At 44.9% G+C, this 20,900-nt stretch overlaps 1 protein-coding gene across 1 annotated transcript in view; it reads left to right on the top strand.

Annotated features, from left to right (window-relative positions):
* The window catches only part of PIK3R5 (phosphoinositide-3-kinase regulatory subunit 5), a 231,083-nt gene that overhangs the window by 138,599 nt on the left and 71,584 nt on the right, over window positions 1-20,900 (top strand). Inside the window, exons 7-9 of the mRNA XM_029600332.1 lie at window positions 2,167-2,341; window positions 13,943-14,096; window positions 17,318-17,401. Coding sequence (XP_029456192.1) covers window positions 2,167-2,341; window positions 13,943-14,096; window positions 17,318-17,401 — 413 coding nt within the window. The remainder of the gene's footprint in view (window positions 1-2,166; window positions 2,342-13,942; window positions 14,097-17,317; window positions 17,402-20,900) is intronic.

Consider the following 20,900-nt stretch of genomic DNA (forward strand, 5'->3'; position numbering starts at 1 on the left):
TAATAGAAAGACTAGGGGGCACTCCATGAAGTCAGCATGTGGCACATTTAAAACTAATCGGAGAAAGTTCTTTTTCACTCAATGCACAATTAAACTCTGGAATTTGTTGCCAGAGGATGTGGTTAGTGCAGTTAGTATAGCTGTGTTTAAAAAAGGATTGGATAAGTTCTTGGAGGAGAAGTCCATTACCTGCTATTAATTAAGTTGACTTAGAAAATAGCCACTGCTATTACTAGCAACAGTAACATGGAATAGACGCTGAGGTACATTTTCAAAAACAGCGCGCGCGCGTACTTTTGTTCGCGCGCTATGCGCGAACAAAAGTACGCTGGATTTTATAAGATACGCGCCTCATCTTCCCCTCCCTTCCCCTACCTAACCCACCCCCCCAGCCCTATGTAAACCCCCCCCCCCCACCATTGTTGGCAGATTTACGTCTGCCAGAGGCGTAAATCACCCGACAAGCCAGAGGCGGTCGGGTGATGGCGCGCCAGTGGGCTGCTGGCGTGCCATCACCTGACCCGGGGGCTGGTCCTTAGGCCTCGACCACGCCCCAGGCCGGCACCATGCCCCCGACACACCTCCCACCCCGCCCCGAAATTTGCGCCGCCCGCCTGACACGCCCCCGACACGCCCCCTTTGCAAAGCCCCGGGACTTTCGCACGTCCCGGGGCTTGCGCGTGCCGCCGAGCCTATGCAAAATAGGCTCGGCGTGCACAGGGGCCTTTTAAGAAGGTTACGCGCATAACTTATGCGCGTAACCCTTTTAAAATCCGGCCCTTAGTTTTTGGGTATTTGCCAGGTTCTTATGGCCTGGAATGGCCACTGTTGGAAACAGGATGCTGGGCTTAAATGACCTTTGGTCTGGCCCAGTATGGCATGTTCTTATGTTCTTAGGTCAAGGAGGATAAGGACAGAGTAAAGACCTTTGATTTATCGATAAACAGGTCATTGGAAACTTTGGCAAGGGCTGTTTCAGTTGAATGTAGAGGGTAAAAACCAGACTGGAGTGGATCAAGAATGGCTTGAGATGTATGAAAGTCAAGACAGAGGCAGTGAACAGTAGAGATGTGATTCGGCCAAACCTTTTGGTTTGGCCTTTATCGGCCCGCCGCAGGAAATTTTGTTTTCCCACGGTTCGGGCTGATTTTATTTCGGGTGCCCCCTCGAAACGATACCCGAAACCCACCCCAACCCTTACAAAAAAACCCTTACAAAAACCCTTACAAAAAAAACACAAACCCACCCCAACCCTTCAAATGTAATTTTTTTGCAACCCCCCACCCTCCCAACCCCCCCAAAACTTGCCGAAATTCCTGATGGTCCAGCGGGGGTCCCAGAAGCGATCTCCTGCTCTCGGGCCGTTGGCTGCCAGTAATCAAAATGTTGTCAATTGCCCTTTGCCCTTACCGTGTGATATGGGCTATCAGTGCCATTGACCGGCCTCTGTCACATGGTAGGAGCAATGGACGTCCGGCACCATCTTAAGAAATGGCACGGGCCATCCATTGCTCCTACAATGTGACAGGGGCCGACCAATGGCACCGATAGCCCCTGTCACATGGTAAGGGCAAAGAGCCATCTGTGCCATTTTGATTAGTGGCAGCCGTTGGCCCAAAAGGGGGAGATTGCTCCCGGGACCCCGCTGGACCACCAGGGACTTTCGGTAAGTCTTGGCGGGGGTCGGGCAAATCTTGGGGGGTCTGGAGGGTGGGCGGTTGCAATTAAATTTGAAGGGTTGGGGTGGGTTTGGGGTTTTTTTGTTTTGTTTTTTTTAATGTTCCCTTTCTCCCCCCCCCGAAAACGATAAGAAAACCACATGAAATTTCGAGGGTTTTCTTATCGTTTCGTCGCCCCCCCCCCCCCTGAACTACGATGAAATAGGAAATATTGTCTATTTCCTATTTCGTCGCAAAACGAATGCACATCCCTGGTGAACAGCACATTCAAGTAGTTTGGACGCAGAAGAAAGCAGGGTATTTTCATCCTCTTTTTATATCTTCTCTTCCCAAAGTATCTAGTCTGGTCATAGCAGCAACAGACCTGGAGTTAACTAGTAACTATAAGACTACTGGAGACATCAAGTCATTATTTTGAGTTGGTAAGATGAATTATTATCTGCAAGGAAGGGAGAGTTGTTCAGTAAATGTTGCCTGTTTTCCTCAGAACTGTCTTACTGATGAATCCTGCAGAAATTCAGAGTGAGTTCCTGTCCGTGGCAGAAAAACTGAGCAGCACAGAAGAGTCCAAGCACAGCTGCTATGTTACCTTAATCAAACACATTTACCAGTCCAGCTTCGGAACCATGTGCAATCTCAGCGAGTTGTGTCAGGCTTTGCAGGTAAGGTGTTGTGTTTTCGGACGACTAGTTATATGGTTAAGTAAGTTAGGCTAGTTATAATGTGGTTGTGCCTTTTCAGGTGGATTTGCAAAAGTTGTTACATTTTGTTTTTGAAGTCCTCTAAGTTGTATTAGTGTGTAATCTTGTATGTAATTATTTTGTCTTTTATAAGAGAAAAATACTGTCTTATTGTTATAATGTTTGTATGTAGCTGTGTGTTACTGAGGAGCAATTTTTGCTCCTTACTGCTAAGTTCCCCACCTTTCCCTGCTTCTGCTAGAAGCAGCCCAAAGCCCCCCTTCACATAGTTCTCTCCCTTCTTTGCCCACGAAAAGCCTGCAGACTTCAAGATCACACCTGGCAATTGTCCAGGACAAAATGTGTTAGGTTTACAATATGGTGATTAATAGTAGTGGACAAATCAAGGAGTCCACCATCTTAGAATACATACACAGTAAAGTTTTTCTTATCCGGAGTTTGGCAATATTTCAGAAAAGCTGCACAAAGATTCACTATATGTGAAATAATGAAAAGCTATATTTTTCTGTGTTTTATATATATATATATATATATATATATACATACACACACACAACAGGTGCTTATGAGAACATCTGAGACAAATAAAACAAAATATATATATGATATATTTATATATCAACACAATAAGCAAAGTAATTTCCCCAACTAATAGGGTATAATTATATACAAAAGCCTAGCGGAAGCTGTCACCTTTCCTGAAAAGGGTGTTTCCATGTCCCCCAGATGAGTGAATCAGTCAAGTGAGTTCTCGTTTGCAGACAGATCAGCGCTAGAGATCCCTATCATCAGTTCTCTGCAGGGAATCTGGCTAGAGTTTGAGGGACAAAGGTGTATGTATGTACATTAATTGTCTCAGGTGTTCTCATAAGCATCTGTTATGTACATATGTATGTGTATATATATGTGTACATATGTATGTGTATATATATAAAATACAGAAAATTATAGCTTTTCATGATTTCACAAAAGACATAGGGTTATTTTCTTAGTCTTGCATGATTCAGACCACAGGGGGCAAATACCCCACCCCGAAAGAACCCACTATATAAGGAAAGCAAGATTGTTAGATGAACTGAAGTAGTAAAGTATCCCAGCAGTGATGATTACAGTGAGCATGCCCTAGGATACTTGAGAATATTTAGTGATAATCTGTACTGTACAATCTGAATTTCTTAGTTGTAAGCCATTGCTACAGTATATCCATGCACTTTTGAGGTATTGTAATTTCACTGCCTACTAATTATTTAGGAGGGAATTTTCAAAGGATTATGAAGAGGTTGAGTACGTAAAAATAGAATATACACACATTTATTTTATTTATTTATTTAGCATTTTTTATATACCGAGGTATAGCAGAGTTGCCTTCACTCCGGTTTACATACAGAACAACGTGTTACATAGAATGATGTTTGAAATTTAAAAATATCAAAAATTAACAATAATGAGCAAAAACATTACAAGGAGAATGAGTATAACAGGATAACACAGGGTGGAAACCCTGAGAAGGTGAACAGAGATATCTGGGAACATTGAAAACAGAGGACATCTGCATCATGAAACAGGGAGATTGATTGAAGGAGATATTGAAACATAGCATGCTATGTTAATAAACTATAAGTTCATTGAGTGCAGTCTTTAAAAGATTGGCTGAGTAGCCAGGATTTTAGGTCTTTTTTGAAGGATTTTAAGTTTTCTTGATTGGTGAGGAAATGAGGTAATGAATTCCAAAGTTTTGGGCCAATAATGGAAAGGGCTCTGTTTCTGGTGGAGGATAATTTGGCCTATGGGAGAGAGGGAATCACTAGTTGGATTTTACTAGTCGTTCTTGTTGTTCGTTGAGAGCAATGTAAGTGAATGATGTCATCAAAGGTAGAGTAATCGGCTTTGTATATTGCATTGTGAAGAATAGAGAGGACTTTGAATTCTACTCTTTTTTTCAATATGGAGCCACTGTAATTGATTGAGAACAGGTGAGATGTGATCGGATTTTCTTTTACCTGTTAGAACTCTGGCTGCAGCGTTCTGAAGGAGCTGTAGGGGTCTCAAAGAAGATTTAGGAAGGCCAATCAAAAGGGAGTTGCAGTAATCCAGACTGGAAAATAAGAGGGCTTGTAGGACGGTTTTGAAATTGTGGGGGTGAAGCAGAGGTTTTAGATGTTTTAATATTTGAAGTTTGTAGAAGCCTTCTTTTATTTTGTAGCGATGTGTTTTTTGTAGTTTAGCTCAATGTCTAACCAAAATCCCAAGTCTTTAACGCTCTCTTTAAGATGGACGAGGGTCTTATCAAAGTGGAAGGGTGGAATTGTTTTATGATCAGGATTTTTTTTGGCAATTAGGATACATTCAGTTTTGCTGGTATTTAGACATAGTTTAAGATGAATTAGCATGTTTCTGATTGTGTCTAGGTGTGAAGCTGCTTTAGACATAGCATCTTCTATTGAGGAGGAAATTGGAATGAGGAATTGTATATCATCGGCATACATGTAATACGTTAAGTCGAGTCTAGATAGGAGATGGCAAAGAGGGGTAAGGTAAATGTTGAATAGGATGGGTGAAAGTGCTGATCCTTGTGGCACACCTGTTTCGAGGGGGATGGGGTTCGATGAGCAATTGTTGTGAGAAACTTTGAAGTGTCTATTATTGAGGAAGGATGTAATCTATATTATCTATATTATTTTATAAGCCTCATGAGTACATGTGTAATTTCAGTATCACGTATAAACAGGGGTTAAAATGGGTGGTCTGGAGCGTTTCAGGGTGGGATTCAAAAGTACGGGTGCAAGTTGCTATTTTGTAAGCAGTAAAAGCACATACATGACTGAATTTGTCCAAACACTTTTGCATCTGCTATCTGATTTGTGCAATTGAAATTGGGCTTGTTTTTTTTTGTCTGCAGTTTTTGGATGGGGAGGTCAGGGTAAAATCAGGACCGGCGCGTCCCAATATTTGAACTAGGTGGTTGCCTAAGGCGCCAGCCATTAGGGGGCGGCAAAGAACAGCCATGTGGGGCTGCGAGTGGAGCCAATCCTGCTTATGGCCGAGAGGAGTAAAGACTTGGCGACCTGTGAGCATTTCCCATCCTTCTTGTGGCTGAGAGAAGCAAAGTCTCGGCGGGCCATGAGCGGCACCTCTGTTTGGTGTGTGTGAGTAAGAGGGATTGTGTATGTATGAGAGAGCAATGGTGTTAGAGAGAGAGGGAGGGAGCTTGTGTAAGGGTGCGTGTGTGAATGAGACAAGGAACCTAAGTGTGTGCAAGAGAAGGGGGCCTGTCTGAGTGAATGAGGTTGGGGCTGGAGCTGGGGCCTGGACTGGGGGGGTGGGGCAGGCGCAAGGAGAAGGTTCGCCAAGGGCGCCTAATATCTTTGCACCAGCCCTGGGTAAAATGATGGGGGGTCAGGATGAAGTACTGGAGGGTCTAGGCAAACTGAGGAAGGTCTGAGTGAACTGGTGGTGGTATAAATGTGCATTTTAAATCTAGGCTGTTAGCCACGCTATTTTATTTCTTCCCTTAATGAGGTGTAAGTCTGAAGAAAACTCATTTTAGGCCAAAAAACACTGGGTGAGGGGTCTGGATAAACAGGGAGGGAGTGCAGGCTGAAGAACCAGAGGGGACTGGATGAAATCGAGAGAGACTGGGCAAACTGGTGGACTAATTGGTAAAACTGGGAATGCCCTTCACGCGGGCATGTTTTAAATTCCGCTTACCTGCACGCATTAAAGCCCACAAAGTCCTAAGGGCGATACATGAACTATGTTAGCTCGTGTAACCTTTTAAAATTAGGAGCACATATACATGCGATGGACTTATTTTAAATCCTGTGCATGCAGTTGCATGCATGATTTAAAATCCCAGCATATGTGTGCTCACGTGCGCATACACACATATACGTGCGTCCATGCACTCGTTTTAAAGTTACCGTCATACTATACAAAATACCTGCCTCTGGGGGGGGGTTTTCTGGATAATTACTTGTGAATGGTTACAATTATCACATGTTTATTTTTATAAAGTGGGTAGAGAAAGTATGTGTGTCCCTGCATTACAAATATACGCATGTAATTTGGGGGTAGAAATATGTGGGATTTTATAAACTCTATGGCTCAGGACATAGTTAATAAAATACTAACATAAATCTACGCCCACTCATGCGTACAAATGGTGTACTGCCGACAGTTTTGAAGGTTCAGCTGTTAAAGTGGCGGTAAACTGCGTTAACCTGGAATGATACTCCTGCTGCAAACTATGGGAACGCTCCAGAATGCACTCTAATGTTGCAGAAGATAAACAGACCTTGCTTATATTCCTTTTCCTAGTATGTAGCCAGATGGGCTCAGGACCAATGGGTTTATGCTCCCCTGCCAGCAGATGGAGACTGAGTCAGATTTCAAAGCTGACGTCACCCTAGATACGCCCCTGCAGTGACCTTAGCCCTTCAGTATTCCTCCGTCTCCAGCAGATGAGGACATGCTTTCCCTATGGGGATCGCTGTATCTTTTGGAAGACAAAATTCAACTTTTAAATTGGAGAAAACATTGAGCCCCGCTCTCCTGCGGTGATATCTAAAGGACACTCCCCCATTTGAGAATTCCTGAGGTGATTTCCGAGATCCTTCAGAGATGTGGCTTGGTCCGGTAGCCAGTTCCTGGCGTGGACTTTGCTGCTGAAGCAGCTGAAAGGCAGCGGGTGCAGGAAGCTGAGCGTGGCGGTGACGGCCAAATCCCTCTCCCCCCGCAGACAGAGACGGGCTCTGTACTCAGCTGGTAAGCGCGGATCCCAGGTAAGTTTAAAAAAAAAAAAAAAAAGAGAAGAGGATTTCCTCCCAGTTCAGACATTGGATGGGTTTCGGTAAGACTTCCTCCGGTTTCCTTGCTCGACACGCTGTACCGACATCGTTCTTGATCCCATTGGGGTAAGGGGAAGTGGGCTTCTGAGTGGGTTGAGCAGCCTCCAAGTGAGCTAGGCCCCACTTTAGGCTTGGTCGCCACACCGTGCGGTAGGCCGCAGCAGCACCTTCTTGCGCACATTTTTGTGCCTGTATTGCCCACCATAGAGCTTCGGTACGTGCAGTGTGTGTTATGCTCACAGCACATGCGCAGAGCCAACATCACATGCGCACATACATGTACAACTTACTGGGTGCAGAATACAAGTAAAGCCGGGTGCACGGGCTGTGCGTGTGCCTCGCTGCGGTCCGTGTAGCACCCAAAATCTGTACGCATAAAATTTTAAGCGCAGTTACTGTCACCAATGGCTCCGGCAGCAAAGAAACATAAGCGCTTTTCTCTCTGCACTGCTTGTCATATTAGAGCTGCACTTTCTGACCTGGATTCTTGCTTATGTCAGCACTGTGAAGGAAGCCCATAGAGAGCTGGCCTCCCCGGACTTTGCTAAGCCCGGCTCCTCCCATTTAGAGGATGGATTAGCCACAGCCTTAACTGGAAGTACCACGGATCTGAGTAACCCCGGGACTGGTCATCCATGAGATAGGGAAATTTAGCAGCACCTACCTCAATACCTACTGGGCTAGGCATGGACCTGGCCACCTTCTCTTGGGTGGAATTCTTTCAAGGCCTTCATGCCTTCATACAGGTGCAGTCTGCTGCCTCACTTGCCCCTGTCTGGACGGAACCTCAGCCGTAAGCCCTCCCTCTCCCAGTCCTATTGGCAGACCTCGACGCATGACTCACCAAAGGTATCCCTGGCAGGGACCCGGATGGCACAGATGAAGAATAGGATCCAGATTCCTTGGAAGATGGGGAAATTCCCCCTGGTTTAGAAACTTATTGGATCATGTTATGGTTTTTCCATAGAGACGAATTGCCGGCCCTGGTTTCCCAGACCCTGAAGATGCTGGGAGTTCCTGGGGTGGACTCTGTGATGGAACCAAAGAAGAATCCCATTCTGATTTCCCTATGGAAAGCCTCTTGCTACTTTCCAGTACTGGAAGCCATCCAGGAGTTGATTGATCTGGAATGGGATGCCCCAGAAGCAAGTTTTAAAGGTGGACGAGCGTTAGAAGCTCTATATCCACCGGATCCAGCAGCGAGAGAACGTTTGCATTCCCCTAAAGTGGATGTGCTGGTCTGTGCCATCTCTAAGCGAGCAACTATCTCAGTGGAGGGAGGAGTGGCCTTAAAGGATGTGCACGATAGGCAGATGGAGTCCATCCTTAAACAGGCCTTTGATGCAATAGCAATGACCTTAATGATTGCTTCTTGTTGTGCCCTGGTAGCTCGTTTGTGCTTGCTCCTCTCTTGGGAGGTGGATGACTCATGGTAAATTCCAGAGCAGTTATGGAACCCGCTGCCACCTTTTTAGTTGATGTGGGCTCGGACCTAGTGCATACTTCGGCCAGAGGCCTCAGTGGTGGCAGCCAGAAGACAGCTATGGCTGCGGAATTGATCAGCAGAGGCAACCTCCAAGGCAAATCTCACAAAGATGCCCTTTAAAGGATCACTCTACTTCAGAAGCAAATTGGGAAAACTGGCCAGTAAATGAGGTGAATCTCCAGTACCCCAGCTACCAGAAGATAAGAGAAAGTAGTTAAAGCACTCCTCGCCCATGAGGGGTCAATCCAGGGGCTCTCAACACTTTTGCCCCTACAGAAACTCGACATTTCAGAGGTCTCGGTCCTTTGGAGTTCTCATTTCTTTCGGAGCCAGCAGCCCAAGAAAGAATAAGGCTCAGGTTCAGGTTTGTCCCGAACCCCCCAGTGAAGTTTTGCTGACCCACCCTTGGAACAGGGAGATAGTGGGTCGACTGTCCCTCTTTAACAAAGGTGGGTCGAGATTACTTTGGACAAATGGGTATTGGAGGTCATATGAGAAGGATATGCGCTGGAATTTCGCAGCACTCCTCGGAACATATTCATGATATCTCCTTGCCACTCCCAGCACAAGAAGCAGGCAGTGGAGACTACCCAGTTAAGGCTCCTCAGGATGAGGGTTATAATCCCAGTACCTGCGCCCCATGAGAATATGGGCGTTATTCCATCTATTTCATCGTACCCAAGAAGGAAGGTTCCTTTCACCCCATCCTGGATCTCGAGCTTCAACCGACATTTACGAGTTATTCATTTCTTCCTGGAAACCCCACGCTCCGTGATAATGGCTGTACAATTAGGAAAGTTCTTAATCTCCCTGGACCTATCTGAGGCCTTCCTACATATTCGTATAGGCGCAGTCTGCTACCTCACTTGCCCTTTCTGGATGGAACCAGCACCAACATCAACATTTCCTACGCTTTGCGATACAGTGGCCTGGCCACTGCCCCAGAACATTTTCCAAGATTATGGTGGTCATAGCAGCAGCATTAAGAAAAGGGAATCCTGGTTCACCTGTATTTCGATGACTGGTTGATCCAGGCAAAGTCCATGGAAGAGAGTCTCTGGGTGATCAACAGGGTAACCGCCTTGCTTTTGGAACTTGGGTGGGTCCTAAACCTGGACAAAAGCAGTCTCAAACCCTCCCAGTCCTTGGAATATCTGGGAATCCATTTCGACACCAAGCAGGGCAAGGTCTTCCTCCCGACCACGCGGATAAGGAAGTTGATGTCCCAAGTGCGTCTGTTGATGAACACGATATGCCTGACAGTGTGGAGCTATCTTCCTCGGTTTGATGGCGGCAACCCTGGAAATAGTGCTGTGGGCGAGAGCACACATATGACCACGTCAACGCTTCCTGCTGTCACGTTGGAACCCACTCTCTCAAGACTATTCAATTCACCTCCATTTACTGATGGAAGTATGCTCTCGGCTCCAGTAGTGGCTGCAGGAAGCTCATCTGGGCAGAGGTGTACCCCTGTCCCCTCTGAACTGGCTGGTCTTCACAACAGAACAAGCCTCTTGGGCTGGGGAACTCACTGTCAGGAATTGTTAGCCCAGGGGCATTGGACCAAGGAAAAGGCCCTTTGGAATATAAACTGCCTGGAAGCCTGGGCAGTCAGATTGGTGTGTGTACAATTCAGCCACATACTCCAGGGTCAAGCAGTCCACATAATGTCGGATAATGCAACAATGGTAGCCCTCATCAACCACCAGGGTGGAACCAAAAGCCAGCAAGTGTCACAGGAGATAGATCTCCTTATGGAATGGGCGAAAATACATCTACAGATGATCTCAGCCTCCCACATTGCAGAAAAGACAATGTCAGACCAGACTTTCTAAGCAGGGAGAGTCTGGATCCAGGAGAGTGAGCATTGTTGGCCAAAGCCTTTCAGCTGGTAGTAGATTGCTGAGGTCTTCCGTCCATCGACTTGCTCGCCGCATCTCACAATGCGAAAGTTCCACGATTCTTCAGTTGCAGAAGAGATCGATGCTGTCATTCAGACCTGGCTGGAAGAGGAGCTGCTATAAGTCTTCTCTCTGAGGCCCCTCCTGGGCAGGGTCATTCGCAGAATTGAACAGCACAGGGGATTAGTCCTACTAGTAGCTCCAGACTGGCCCAGGTGTCCGTGGAATGCGGACATGTGGAGACCTCCATGTGCCTCCCACTGCACAGGGACCTGCTACAGCAGGGACTGGTCCTTCACAAGGATCTGACTCGATTCTGTCTTAGTCTGCCCCTTGAGAGGGGTTGCCTGATGAAGCAAGGATATTCGGCGGCAGTAATTGGCACCTTACTCCGCACACGGAAGTTCTCTACGTCCTAAGTATATGTATGGGTCTGGAGAGTATTTAAGGCCTGGTGCGAGGAAAGCAGTATTTCTCCTCAGACGGTCAAAATCCCACTAATTCTGGAATTTTTGCAGGACGGCTTGATTAAAGGTTTGACCCTTAACTCCTTGAACGTTCAGGTAGTGGCTTTCTCCTGTTTCAGGGATGAGGTGAACAGAACCTGCCGCGTTTTCTGAAAAGGGTGAAGCACCTCCGGCTACCTCTACAGTGGCTGGGTCCCTTGTGCAATCAATCTGGAGTTTTTGACAAGGCCCTCCTTTCAGCCATTGTGCAGTCTTTCCTTGCATTATTAACCCTGAAAACAGTGTTCCTGGTGGCTATATGCTCAGCATGTCGCATCTCTGAACTACAGGCATTGTCGTATCAGGAATCGTTCCTCCAGATGACTAGGAGTGTTACAGTTTTGTACCGCTCCATCCTTCTTGCCCAAGATAGTCTCGGAGTTTCATTTGAATCAGTCCATTTTGTTGCCATCCCTAGATAAGCACAAGGAAGAGGAAGAATACCGCCTCCTCTGCCGTTTGAATGTTGGTAGGCTTTTGGTGCAGTATCTGGAAGTTTCAGAACCAGTCCGAAAGATAAACCGTCTGTATGTTCTTCAAGGTGGAAGGAAGCTGGGCGAACCAGCTTCGCGGGCTACCATAGCTCACTGGATTAAGGAGGTGGTCACAGGAGCCTATGTGGAGGCAGGAAAGCCATTACCCCTCCAGGTTAAAGCTCATTCCACTAGGGCTCAGGCTAGTATCATAGGCGGAAGCTAGACTGCTGTCTCCCATCGACATCTGCCGAGCGGCGACGTGTTCCTCCTTGCACACCTTCTCCAGGTTCTATCTCTTGGATGTTCAGGCCTGGGAGGCACAGTGTTAACCGGACTGCGGGCAGCCTCCCACCCCGATTGGGAGCAGCTTTTGTACATCCCATTGGTCCTGAGCCCATCTTTCTGCAAGCTAGGAAATGGAGAAATTACTTGCCTGATAATTTCGTTTTCCTTAGTGTAGACAGATGGACTCAGCATTCCGCCCATGGCTGCCCAAGAACGGTGCCAAGGATTTGCCCATGGAGTGGATATGGATTCCAAGAGATTATGGGTAAGCCATCATCCAGTCACTAGATCAAGGCATCTATAATCTTACTGAGGTTCAGTATTTATGTTTGGTTGCGTAGCGGTTATCCGTTTTTAATCAAGTTTTTTTCAATAATATGTCCATAGTGGTTTTTGAAGAGAATATTGAAGGGCTGAGGTCACTGCAGGGATGTATCTAGGGTGATGTCAGCTTTGAAACCTGACTCCGTCTCCATCAGCTGGCAGGGGAGCATAAACCCATTGGTCCTGAGTCTACACTAAGGAATACAAAATTATCAGGTAATTTCTCCATTGTGTACAGAAAATGGCATTATCATGTTGCATCTTGGAACCTGTAGTTCTATAAGCAAAGCAAGGCTACAAGTTCCTAAATACAGTGCCAGGACTGGCTCATGCTTTTCTTAATAACATGGAGTTAGTTGGTCAACTGATATTTGCAGCCCCTACAATAAGATGCCTAACCAGTCACTGGGCTCTTAACATACCTGCAGAGAACAATAAAAGCAGGCTTTGTCTAATTTTTTGGCTGGAAGTTCCTGTGAAATTAAGTTGACAAAAATATTTGGGCATGGTCTTGGCATTCCTTTATTTTAATAAAAACAGAAGACGCAATTATTGTGATGAAGGGTAGAGCAGTGGGGAAGACAGCTTTGGGTGTGCTGGCAAGGTGAACAATAAAAAGGGGAAGGAAAAGAACGATGTTACCATTATTAGGATGAACTTGTCTGTGACTAATGACCTGTTAATTGAAGGCACTGACATTTGGGCAGGTCTTAAGTTGATATCCTTTTACTCCAATTCATAGTTTAGTAGACGTCCTAAAATAATTCATGTCATGATTCCCGCTATTAATCCCCAGAGGAGAAAGCAGTAAATATGTCATTCCCTTACACTTTCAGTCTCTACAGAATTTTCTGTAACTTTCCCTGACGAAATGGGCCAAAATAAATAGCCAGAAATGCTCTTGTACATTTCCTGCAGTTTAGTGCTCTGCCTAAAATGGCATACCAAATGTTTTCTTTTGTTTCCTTTGAATTTTTCTCCCTTTTATGTTTAGTAATAAGACTCAAATATAATGATTCTAGGGAAATGTGAACCTAGAAAAATGAAGCCTGCCTTGGCTGTCCCTTATTCATTTCCTGCAGACTGTGCCTAGGGAAGCCACTTCCTTGCAGCTTCATTGGGTACAGCTGCCATCTTCAGACCACAAAATGATTTCTGGTTTTGTTTGCAGCTGAACCACAGAATGGAGAGGAAGGCTCTGCTAATTGATGGATCTGAAAGTTGTTAACAGGATGGTTACCAGACAACTCTATGCAATGGGGATAGACTGAGCCAAGCTTGGTTTGGCTCCTCTATTGTACTTTTTGGTTTGTTTGGAATAAAAAATACAGGTCCCCTGCATGCAGTGGGGTTAAAACCAGGGCTGGCGTAGGCTGTCCTCAATTTCTTGGAGCCTATCTAGTAACCCAGTAATGACTTAGGATTGCCAAATGGCTCCATTTTTACAGGTGAGGTAGGTTCACTTGCAGTTTTGCTCCATTGCTTGCATGGACTTGTAGCTTTTAGAAAATAAACATAGGTCCACAAGTTGAGGCATGCAGTGGGTTAAAACTAGGATTGGATCCACCTGATGCAACAGAATGCCACCAGTTTGCAATTCTAGTAACCGGCCCTTTTTGACCCAGAGTCATCTGCTTTCCTTACAGATTGGAAGGCTACACCATGATTAAATGCCTCTTCTTGTAGGAGAATGTGTATTTCATGTATCTGATGCACATCTGTATTTTGGATTTTCAGTCCAAGAGGTTGGATGAACTTGCAGAAATCTTTTCAAACTCCTCCGAAGCACTGGAGATGGCAGCAGTTACTGATGAGCCCGCCAAGGCCAGAGAATGGTTACATACTAAACTGAGGGACATTGGAGAGGAAGCGGGACTTTCTACCATGACAGGTATTCTCAGGACACCGAGAGAGAGCGATCAGACCATAACACCAAAGTCGTCGCTACTTCGGAGCTCTTTTCCTTATCTACTTCCTCAAAATAACAATCAGATCTTTGCTTGGCCCAACTGAAATGTTCTGGCTTTAAAGCTCTTTAGTGATGGTGTGAAGTGTTAATCTGGCTACTAGGAAATAAAACAAAAACATAAAGATAAGATAAGAAAAAAATGATATGAAAAGCAGAGGGAGAATTTTAAGACTCATATTACATAGCACGCTCAGCCATTCCAGATTTTGCTTTCTGCCTCTTTAGGCACCCTTGTGAAATTTTTACCAGGATGGGTACAGTGAAGTCATTTTTTTAACCTGTTTGAGCTCCTAGTAAAATCTAGATTAGATGAAACTGGAGCACAGTGGCAGCTTTAAAATGTTCCACATCAGTGAATCGCATCACCATGAATGGGCAACATAAAGACTGCAAGTCTTCTTTCTGTAGCTACATTAATGCATCATAATAGGATTAACAGTTGACCAGAACTCAGCTAACATTATGTATGGAAATGCTCAACCCTAGAACTACAGCAACAACCTGGCACTTCAGGTATTTCCTGTCAGGGACCTATTGAATGTAAATATTTACCAATCAGTTTTTTTTATTTATTTCTGTACCTTACAAACATTGGAGTCTACAATATTTGCAGACAGGAGCAGGTCTGGATTTGCCAATGGACACACTAGAACGGTGCCTAGAGTGGGGTCAGCAGGCCAGTTGTCAATTTGCTCCCTCCCAACTTAGTTGAATCTCACTCATCAGCCCTCTATTATTTTGCTTTAGCCCTACCCCAACCAGGCAGCTGCAGGGAACAAGAGAGGCCGTGGCGAGGCTGGGGCAGATATAGCAGAGCAAAAAAGAGCACGCAGCTCCCTAATCCACACCCCCCCCTCCCCTCCTGTCATATGGGGACAACAGGAGAGAGCATGAGCCTGGAGCAGACAGAATAAAAGGTGGATCATTTCAGGGAGGTTAGAAGGAGCTGACAGGGGCATCATTGAGGGGTGAGTGATTGTTATGACTATTATTAATCATTTGCATATTACACACCACATGTACATAGCACTGTACAGACACATAATGGGCAATCCCTACTCTTTCGAGTTGTGATGTCATTGATAGTGATGGCCCCATAAGCAGTGTGTACCATAGGTGGGCCCTCCCATGCCCAAAGGTGTGTCCATTTGTGCTTTCCTTTCTGTGCTTTCCTGCAAATAGATACCTGTTAAAAGTGGTAACCTCTGACTAATTAACTCAATGAATACCAGCTTCAAATAGTTTAAAAGGTTTATTAATGGGGGAAAGCGTGGTTCCCCCATGGAGAAGCAACACAAAACAAGTGGAAAATAATTCTAAGCTTGCTCAAAGATCTGACGTGCGTGCTCAGCCTTATAAGGGTTTGGGTCCGCCAATACCAGATATCTGCATAATCCACACCCATTACCTTTAATAGCCAATCAATAAATTTTAGCATGTGTGTGCGTGCTCTTACCATGGGCAGCAGCCTCTTGTTATCAGTAGCAGAGAATAAGACCAAGTTAGTTTCGTTTTCTTAGGAATGATGTCATCTGTGCTGGCTAATTCTCTGGTAAGCTTAGTTATCAGAGTGTTTCATAGTGCTATCAATCCACTAGGTGTAATTCAGCGCTGGGTATTCTTACATACCATAATGCTGCTCTTCACAAGGTAAATCATTCTTCTAATTATCCTTGCCAAATGAGAACCTTAGGCTTGGCAAAATCACTGTCTGACCTCTAAGATCTCAGTGATATGGGGGGAGGGAAGGAAGTGATGGACATGCAGATCACAAAAAAAAGATAAAGGGCAAGAGCAAAGAGATATATAAATTGCCCATCAACACTGGCACAGCCTGCAGCAACCTACCATAAATGCCTAATGAATGCCAGATCATTCAACAAAATATACCCCCAGATCCAGGACATAATAAATGAACTACATCTAAATATCTTAGGAATAATTGAAACATGGTTAGATGAAATAGGAAGAGTTTCATTGAATGAGCTCATGATCAGACAGTTTGTCCATTATACGCAAATGCGGAAGAGGAAAAAGCAGAAGAGGAGTGGCAATTCTATCCCAAAACACTATTAAGATGCACCAAATCCCACTCCCACATGTTCTAGAATCAAAGAGGTCGCTATTGGGCGCTGCTTAGCCGGATAAATGTTGACTTATCCAGCTAAATGGATTTGTTTGAGTATTCAGCGGTGTTCAGTGGCTGCCACCTAACTGGATAACTATTTATCCTGCTTAATAGTTATCCAGCTAAATGGTGGGCAGGATGGGGGGCATTCTGGGGCATGGCTACTTATCTGGCAGATTTTATGTCCATTACATAAGCGATGGCTTGAGGAGGAGCAGAGTTTGGATAGACAGGGAGGAAATGAAAGGGCAGCGAAATAAAGTGATATGTTTGTCAATGGAAACATGCCAGGAGGGGGCGGGGAATGAGGGTGTGCTGGGAGTATGGAGGCTAGAGGTGAAGACAACATCACTTCAGAAAAACAATTTAAAAGTTCCCTACAGTGACATTTTTTACATCAGGCCACTACTCAATAAAGGTCACCTTGCTAAGGACTGAAACCACATGCACTGTTGGGTAAACTTAATGCCATTCATACATTCATAACATAATTTGAGGGAGTGAGCCGTTGGTTTTTGCAATTTTCAGATAGATTCATACATTCATACCATGTAACACTGCAAGTAGCACCCAGTTGCTGTGCAATGTAATATATTTACAGCTTCCGGGGCTGCAAGGGACATTTTAAAAGCTGTCAGTATTAAAGGCTCCTGGTGGTCCATAGGTCTTAAAATATTTCTCATGATCTCTTCCTTCTCTCACTGATGCTGGACATATTTGTATAATATGCCAGCAGTACCCTGCGGTGTTCATGGGTTTTTGTGTGCAGTGCTGTGCACACTGAGAGGGCTGTACAGAATTACATGAGCTCTTTACTGTCAGATCCTACAGCGATATCTAATGCATGCATGCATACAACATACTATATATTAAGAAAGGGATCTAGGCTTAAAGAATGCTTGACAATGGTTTTGGCTGAGAGGTTTTCATTGAACTTTTTTTTTTTTTTTTTTTTTACTAAGATTCTGTGGTCGCTTACTGCAAACCTTTTATTGTCTGTCTTTTTTCTTGTCAGGAAACAAGCAAACATGTAAACTCCAGACTCTTCCCCTTCCCATTGCCAGGTGTCACACCTATAGCTGGGAGCAGGACAATTTTGGTAAGCTTATGAAAAAAAAAAAAAAAGAATTCTTCATTTACCAGCAAAGATAAAAAGTTAAATAATGTTGAAAGGATTCATTCCTAGTACAGTTATTTATTAAATTAACTGAATGGTCACAATACTCCCAGACTTAACTGTGTAGTGTAATAGGAGCTCAATTTTTCTGATTTCAGTGTTTGTGTTAGATGCAGTAAAGGATTTTCTTGAATTAATTTTTTTTTTCTCTATGAGAAAAATGCTTAGTACATATGTAAGCAATACAAGAGTTTTCTGTAATCTGTCTGATACTGCACCCTTCCTTCTCCCCTCCCCCACCTGTCAGGATGGGTAGTACTACAGACAATTATCTCTATCCAGGGCTGGCGCATCCTATTAGGTGAACTAGGCAGTCGCCTATGGCACCGACCATTAGGGGGTGCTGAAGAGCAGCCAAGTTGTTCATATCCTCCAGACCAGGCGCCCTCTCCTGCTCTCGTTAACCCAAGCCAAGAAAATTCCCAGCACACTAGTCTATGGTTAGCAACAAGAAATCTACAACTCTTCCAGTTGTAGATTTCCCAGATCACAAACTCTTCTAGTTTGTGATCTGGGATAAACTGATTTTTCTTTTCAAGAAATCAGTTAGTGCACCATAGTAGGTGGTGTATTGGAGGTGGTGTATTGGAGGTACATCTTTTGTTTCCACACGTTGCCCATGAAGCTAGAAATGAAAGCCTGCAGTGCAGGGACGAGAGACCTTAGTGTTTCTGAGGACTCTCTCTCCTCAGCTGCTTTTCTTCTCTCTCTCTCTCACTTCCCGGCTGCCAGCGTGCTTTAGACCTCATACAGGAAAGGAAAGTGAGCACCAATGCCCAAGCACCCCTCCAGAGTGCAGCTGTCCAGTAATAGGAAGCACAGACAGAGCCCCAGAGGACTGGACAACAATCGATAGTGAGCTGCAGCAGCAGCAGAAGAGAGCAGGACCGGCTGGCAGGGGAAGAAAGCATGGAGGAAGGGAAGGGGCTGAGGTGTGCACTGAATATTCACATCCGGAGCTGGGAAAGAGTTTCAGCTTGTGTAGAAATATGCTTTTCCAAAACAGAACTTGGTGTACCAAGGAGTGCAGCCTCTTGACAAGTTGTCCAATAGTTTGGACAAAAAAAATATATTTCGGCCATTATCACCTCAAGGTGCTAAGTTATTTAATGCACACAAAGGCTGTCACATTCCAGGGGGGGGGGGAGGGGGCAGGCACAAGGCAGAAGGTTCGCCTAGGGCACCTAATAGCCTTGCACTAGCCCTGCCTCTATCACCTCCTATACATATGTAATCCAAACAGCTCAGGAAAGACCACAGGGTTTCCTCAGAATCAGACTTTTCTTTATAAGACTTTTCAGATTTAACAGAGATTAAAATAGATAATACAGGCCGTTCAGGATAGGCTTAAACTCAGTAAAGCTCTGCACCATCATTAGTGAACTTAAACATATCAGAGACTTTGATTTGCTTAGGGTATATTAATAAACATACCTAGCTAACTACCCCCTTAACTTTAGGAGATTACCTTCCATTTCACCCTGAAGCAGTCTCTGAGGGGAGGTCTCGGAGGCAGTATCTTGCGTTCTTGGTACTTGTCACTTGCTGAGTTTGGAAGGCTTGGCTGAGCCCTGGTGAAGGAAAGACCGGTTTGAGATGAACAGCCAGGTAAAAACAGGACTTTCTTACATGCAGCCTTCCAGGACACCGGAGTTCATCTGCTTCATCACTTAGAGGGGCAGGGATTGATGGCTGGCTGTCATCTTTAGGTATTAATGGTTCTTCTTTCACTGGCCGCCCCTAAGCCCTCTCCCTGGCTGATTTTAACAGTCAGAGTATGAATATGTAAGAGAGCTCATGCATAGTCAAGCAGCAGGATGGATGGGGTCGTTTTTTCATTTCAGACTGCTGACCCCTCTTTTCCATCAGGGGAGCCACTGCCCCTGCCATGTGGCAACTCCAGACCAGGGTATGATCTCTGTCCTGTAACCTCTTGACCTGCCCTGCAGTGCCAGTGCTTTTCTGTGAGCCAATCTGTCTGATAAACTCGCCCTTTGGATAGGCTGTTTTTCGTCTCCAGGCAGATTTGAACTGTTTGTGAGTCTGCAACCTGTCCCTGCTCTGGGCAGATTAGTTCATTGTTTGCCGAGAAAAGCTATAGCCCTTAAGTTAAACAGACAGATCAGATAAGCTGGGCACATATTGTTATTCTGGTCAAAGTTCTTCATCTTGTTTTTCTGCTGAAACAATCATTTCAGCATCTATCATATGAAGTGAGCAACCCTCCTATGGGGTGAGTATGCATTTTTGGTATACAGTGGTAAAAACTTCTAGTATCTCCCTACATATCTCTTTGAGAGCAATTTTTAAAGGCATTTCTGTGGGTACCAACGCCATGGAAATGAAATCTTTGAAAACTGCCTGCCCTATCTGTGGGTAAACAGTACGCGTGCAGTGGGCGTTCTTGGAGGTGGAGTCAGGACAGGGTTAAAAAGTGCGCGCATACATTTCTAAGGAAAAAATACTAGCACAAATAGAAGGAGGCAGGTCTGTGCGTGTTCTTTTCTCAACTCAGTTTTCAGAGGGAACTTTTTCCTAATGAAAATTGACTTAAAGTCTGCAGAAATAAAGTGCCCACAGACTACGCACTTCTGCACGGAGTTTGAAAGCTGGCCCGCTTTATGTCTTAAAGGGATACATTTTCAATAGATTTCCTAACTGCGAAGGTACGCATGCACTTTTAAGCGTGAAGAGCAATGAGGGACGCTTAGCCAGGACGATGGAGCTGTTATCCTTCAGGCAAAGCTTTCCTGACTTTTCAAATGGGCCTGCTTGGCCATAGGCAATCAAGAGAGAAGGATTGTAGCAATGTTTTTAACTTTGAGTGGGTGAGAGAGGGGTGTCGTTGCCATACAATTGTGGCTACTGGTGGCCAGGAGGAACGGGGAATATTGGGCGCCTCATTTTTCAAGGTGTGGGGGATCCGGGAGAGTTGCCCCCCCCCCCCCCACTTACTTTTCTTTTTCATTGTTGGGAAGAGGTAACAGCTTCACCGTCTTCTGTAGGCATAAAATTAAGCTTTGGGATGTTTTGGGGCAGATCTGGTGGCTCTCATTTTTCAGCTGGGCAAGGGGTCATAGGGTTGCTATGGCCCTACATTTTTCCCTTAAATTTTTTTTGTTTTTAAATTTTTAACCTAATTGGCTATATTCAGAATATAGCTAGGTAGATTTAAAATTAACTAGCTAAAGTTTCTTAGCTAGGTTTAGTAGAGTGTATTCAGCAGGGAGACTTGTCCTACTGAATATTTGGCTAAAGTTACCTGGCTAGGTTTGCTGCTCACTGGCCTACTGCTTGTGGAACTCTCTGTTGCCATTCTTGTGAAACATCTGAACCACTTCCTCCCCAGCCTGGTCTCCCCTTTCCCTTTCAAAAGGGAGAGAAAGAGGGAGTATGTGACTCCTGGGGTCTAAACATATTC

The sequence above is a fragment of the Rhinatrema bivittatum genome, chromosome 4, assembly GCF_901001135.1.
Source record: "Rhinatrema bivittatum chromosome 4, aRhiBiv1.1, whole genome shotgun sequence".
Taxonomy (NCBI): Eukaryota; Metazoa; Chordata; class Amphibia; order Gymnophiona; family Rhinatrematidae; genus Rhinatrema; species Rhinatrema bivittatum.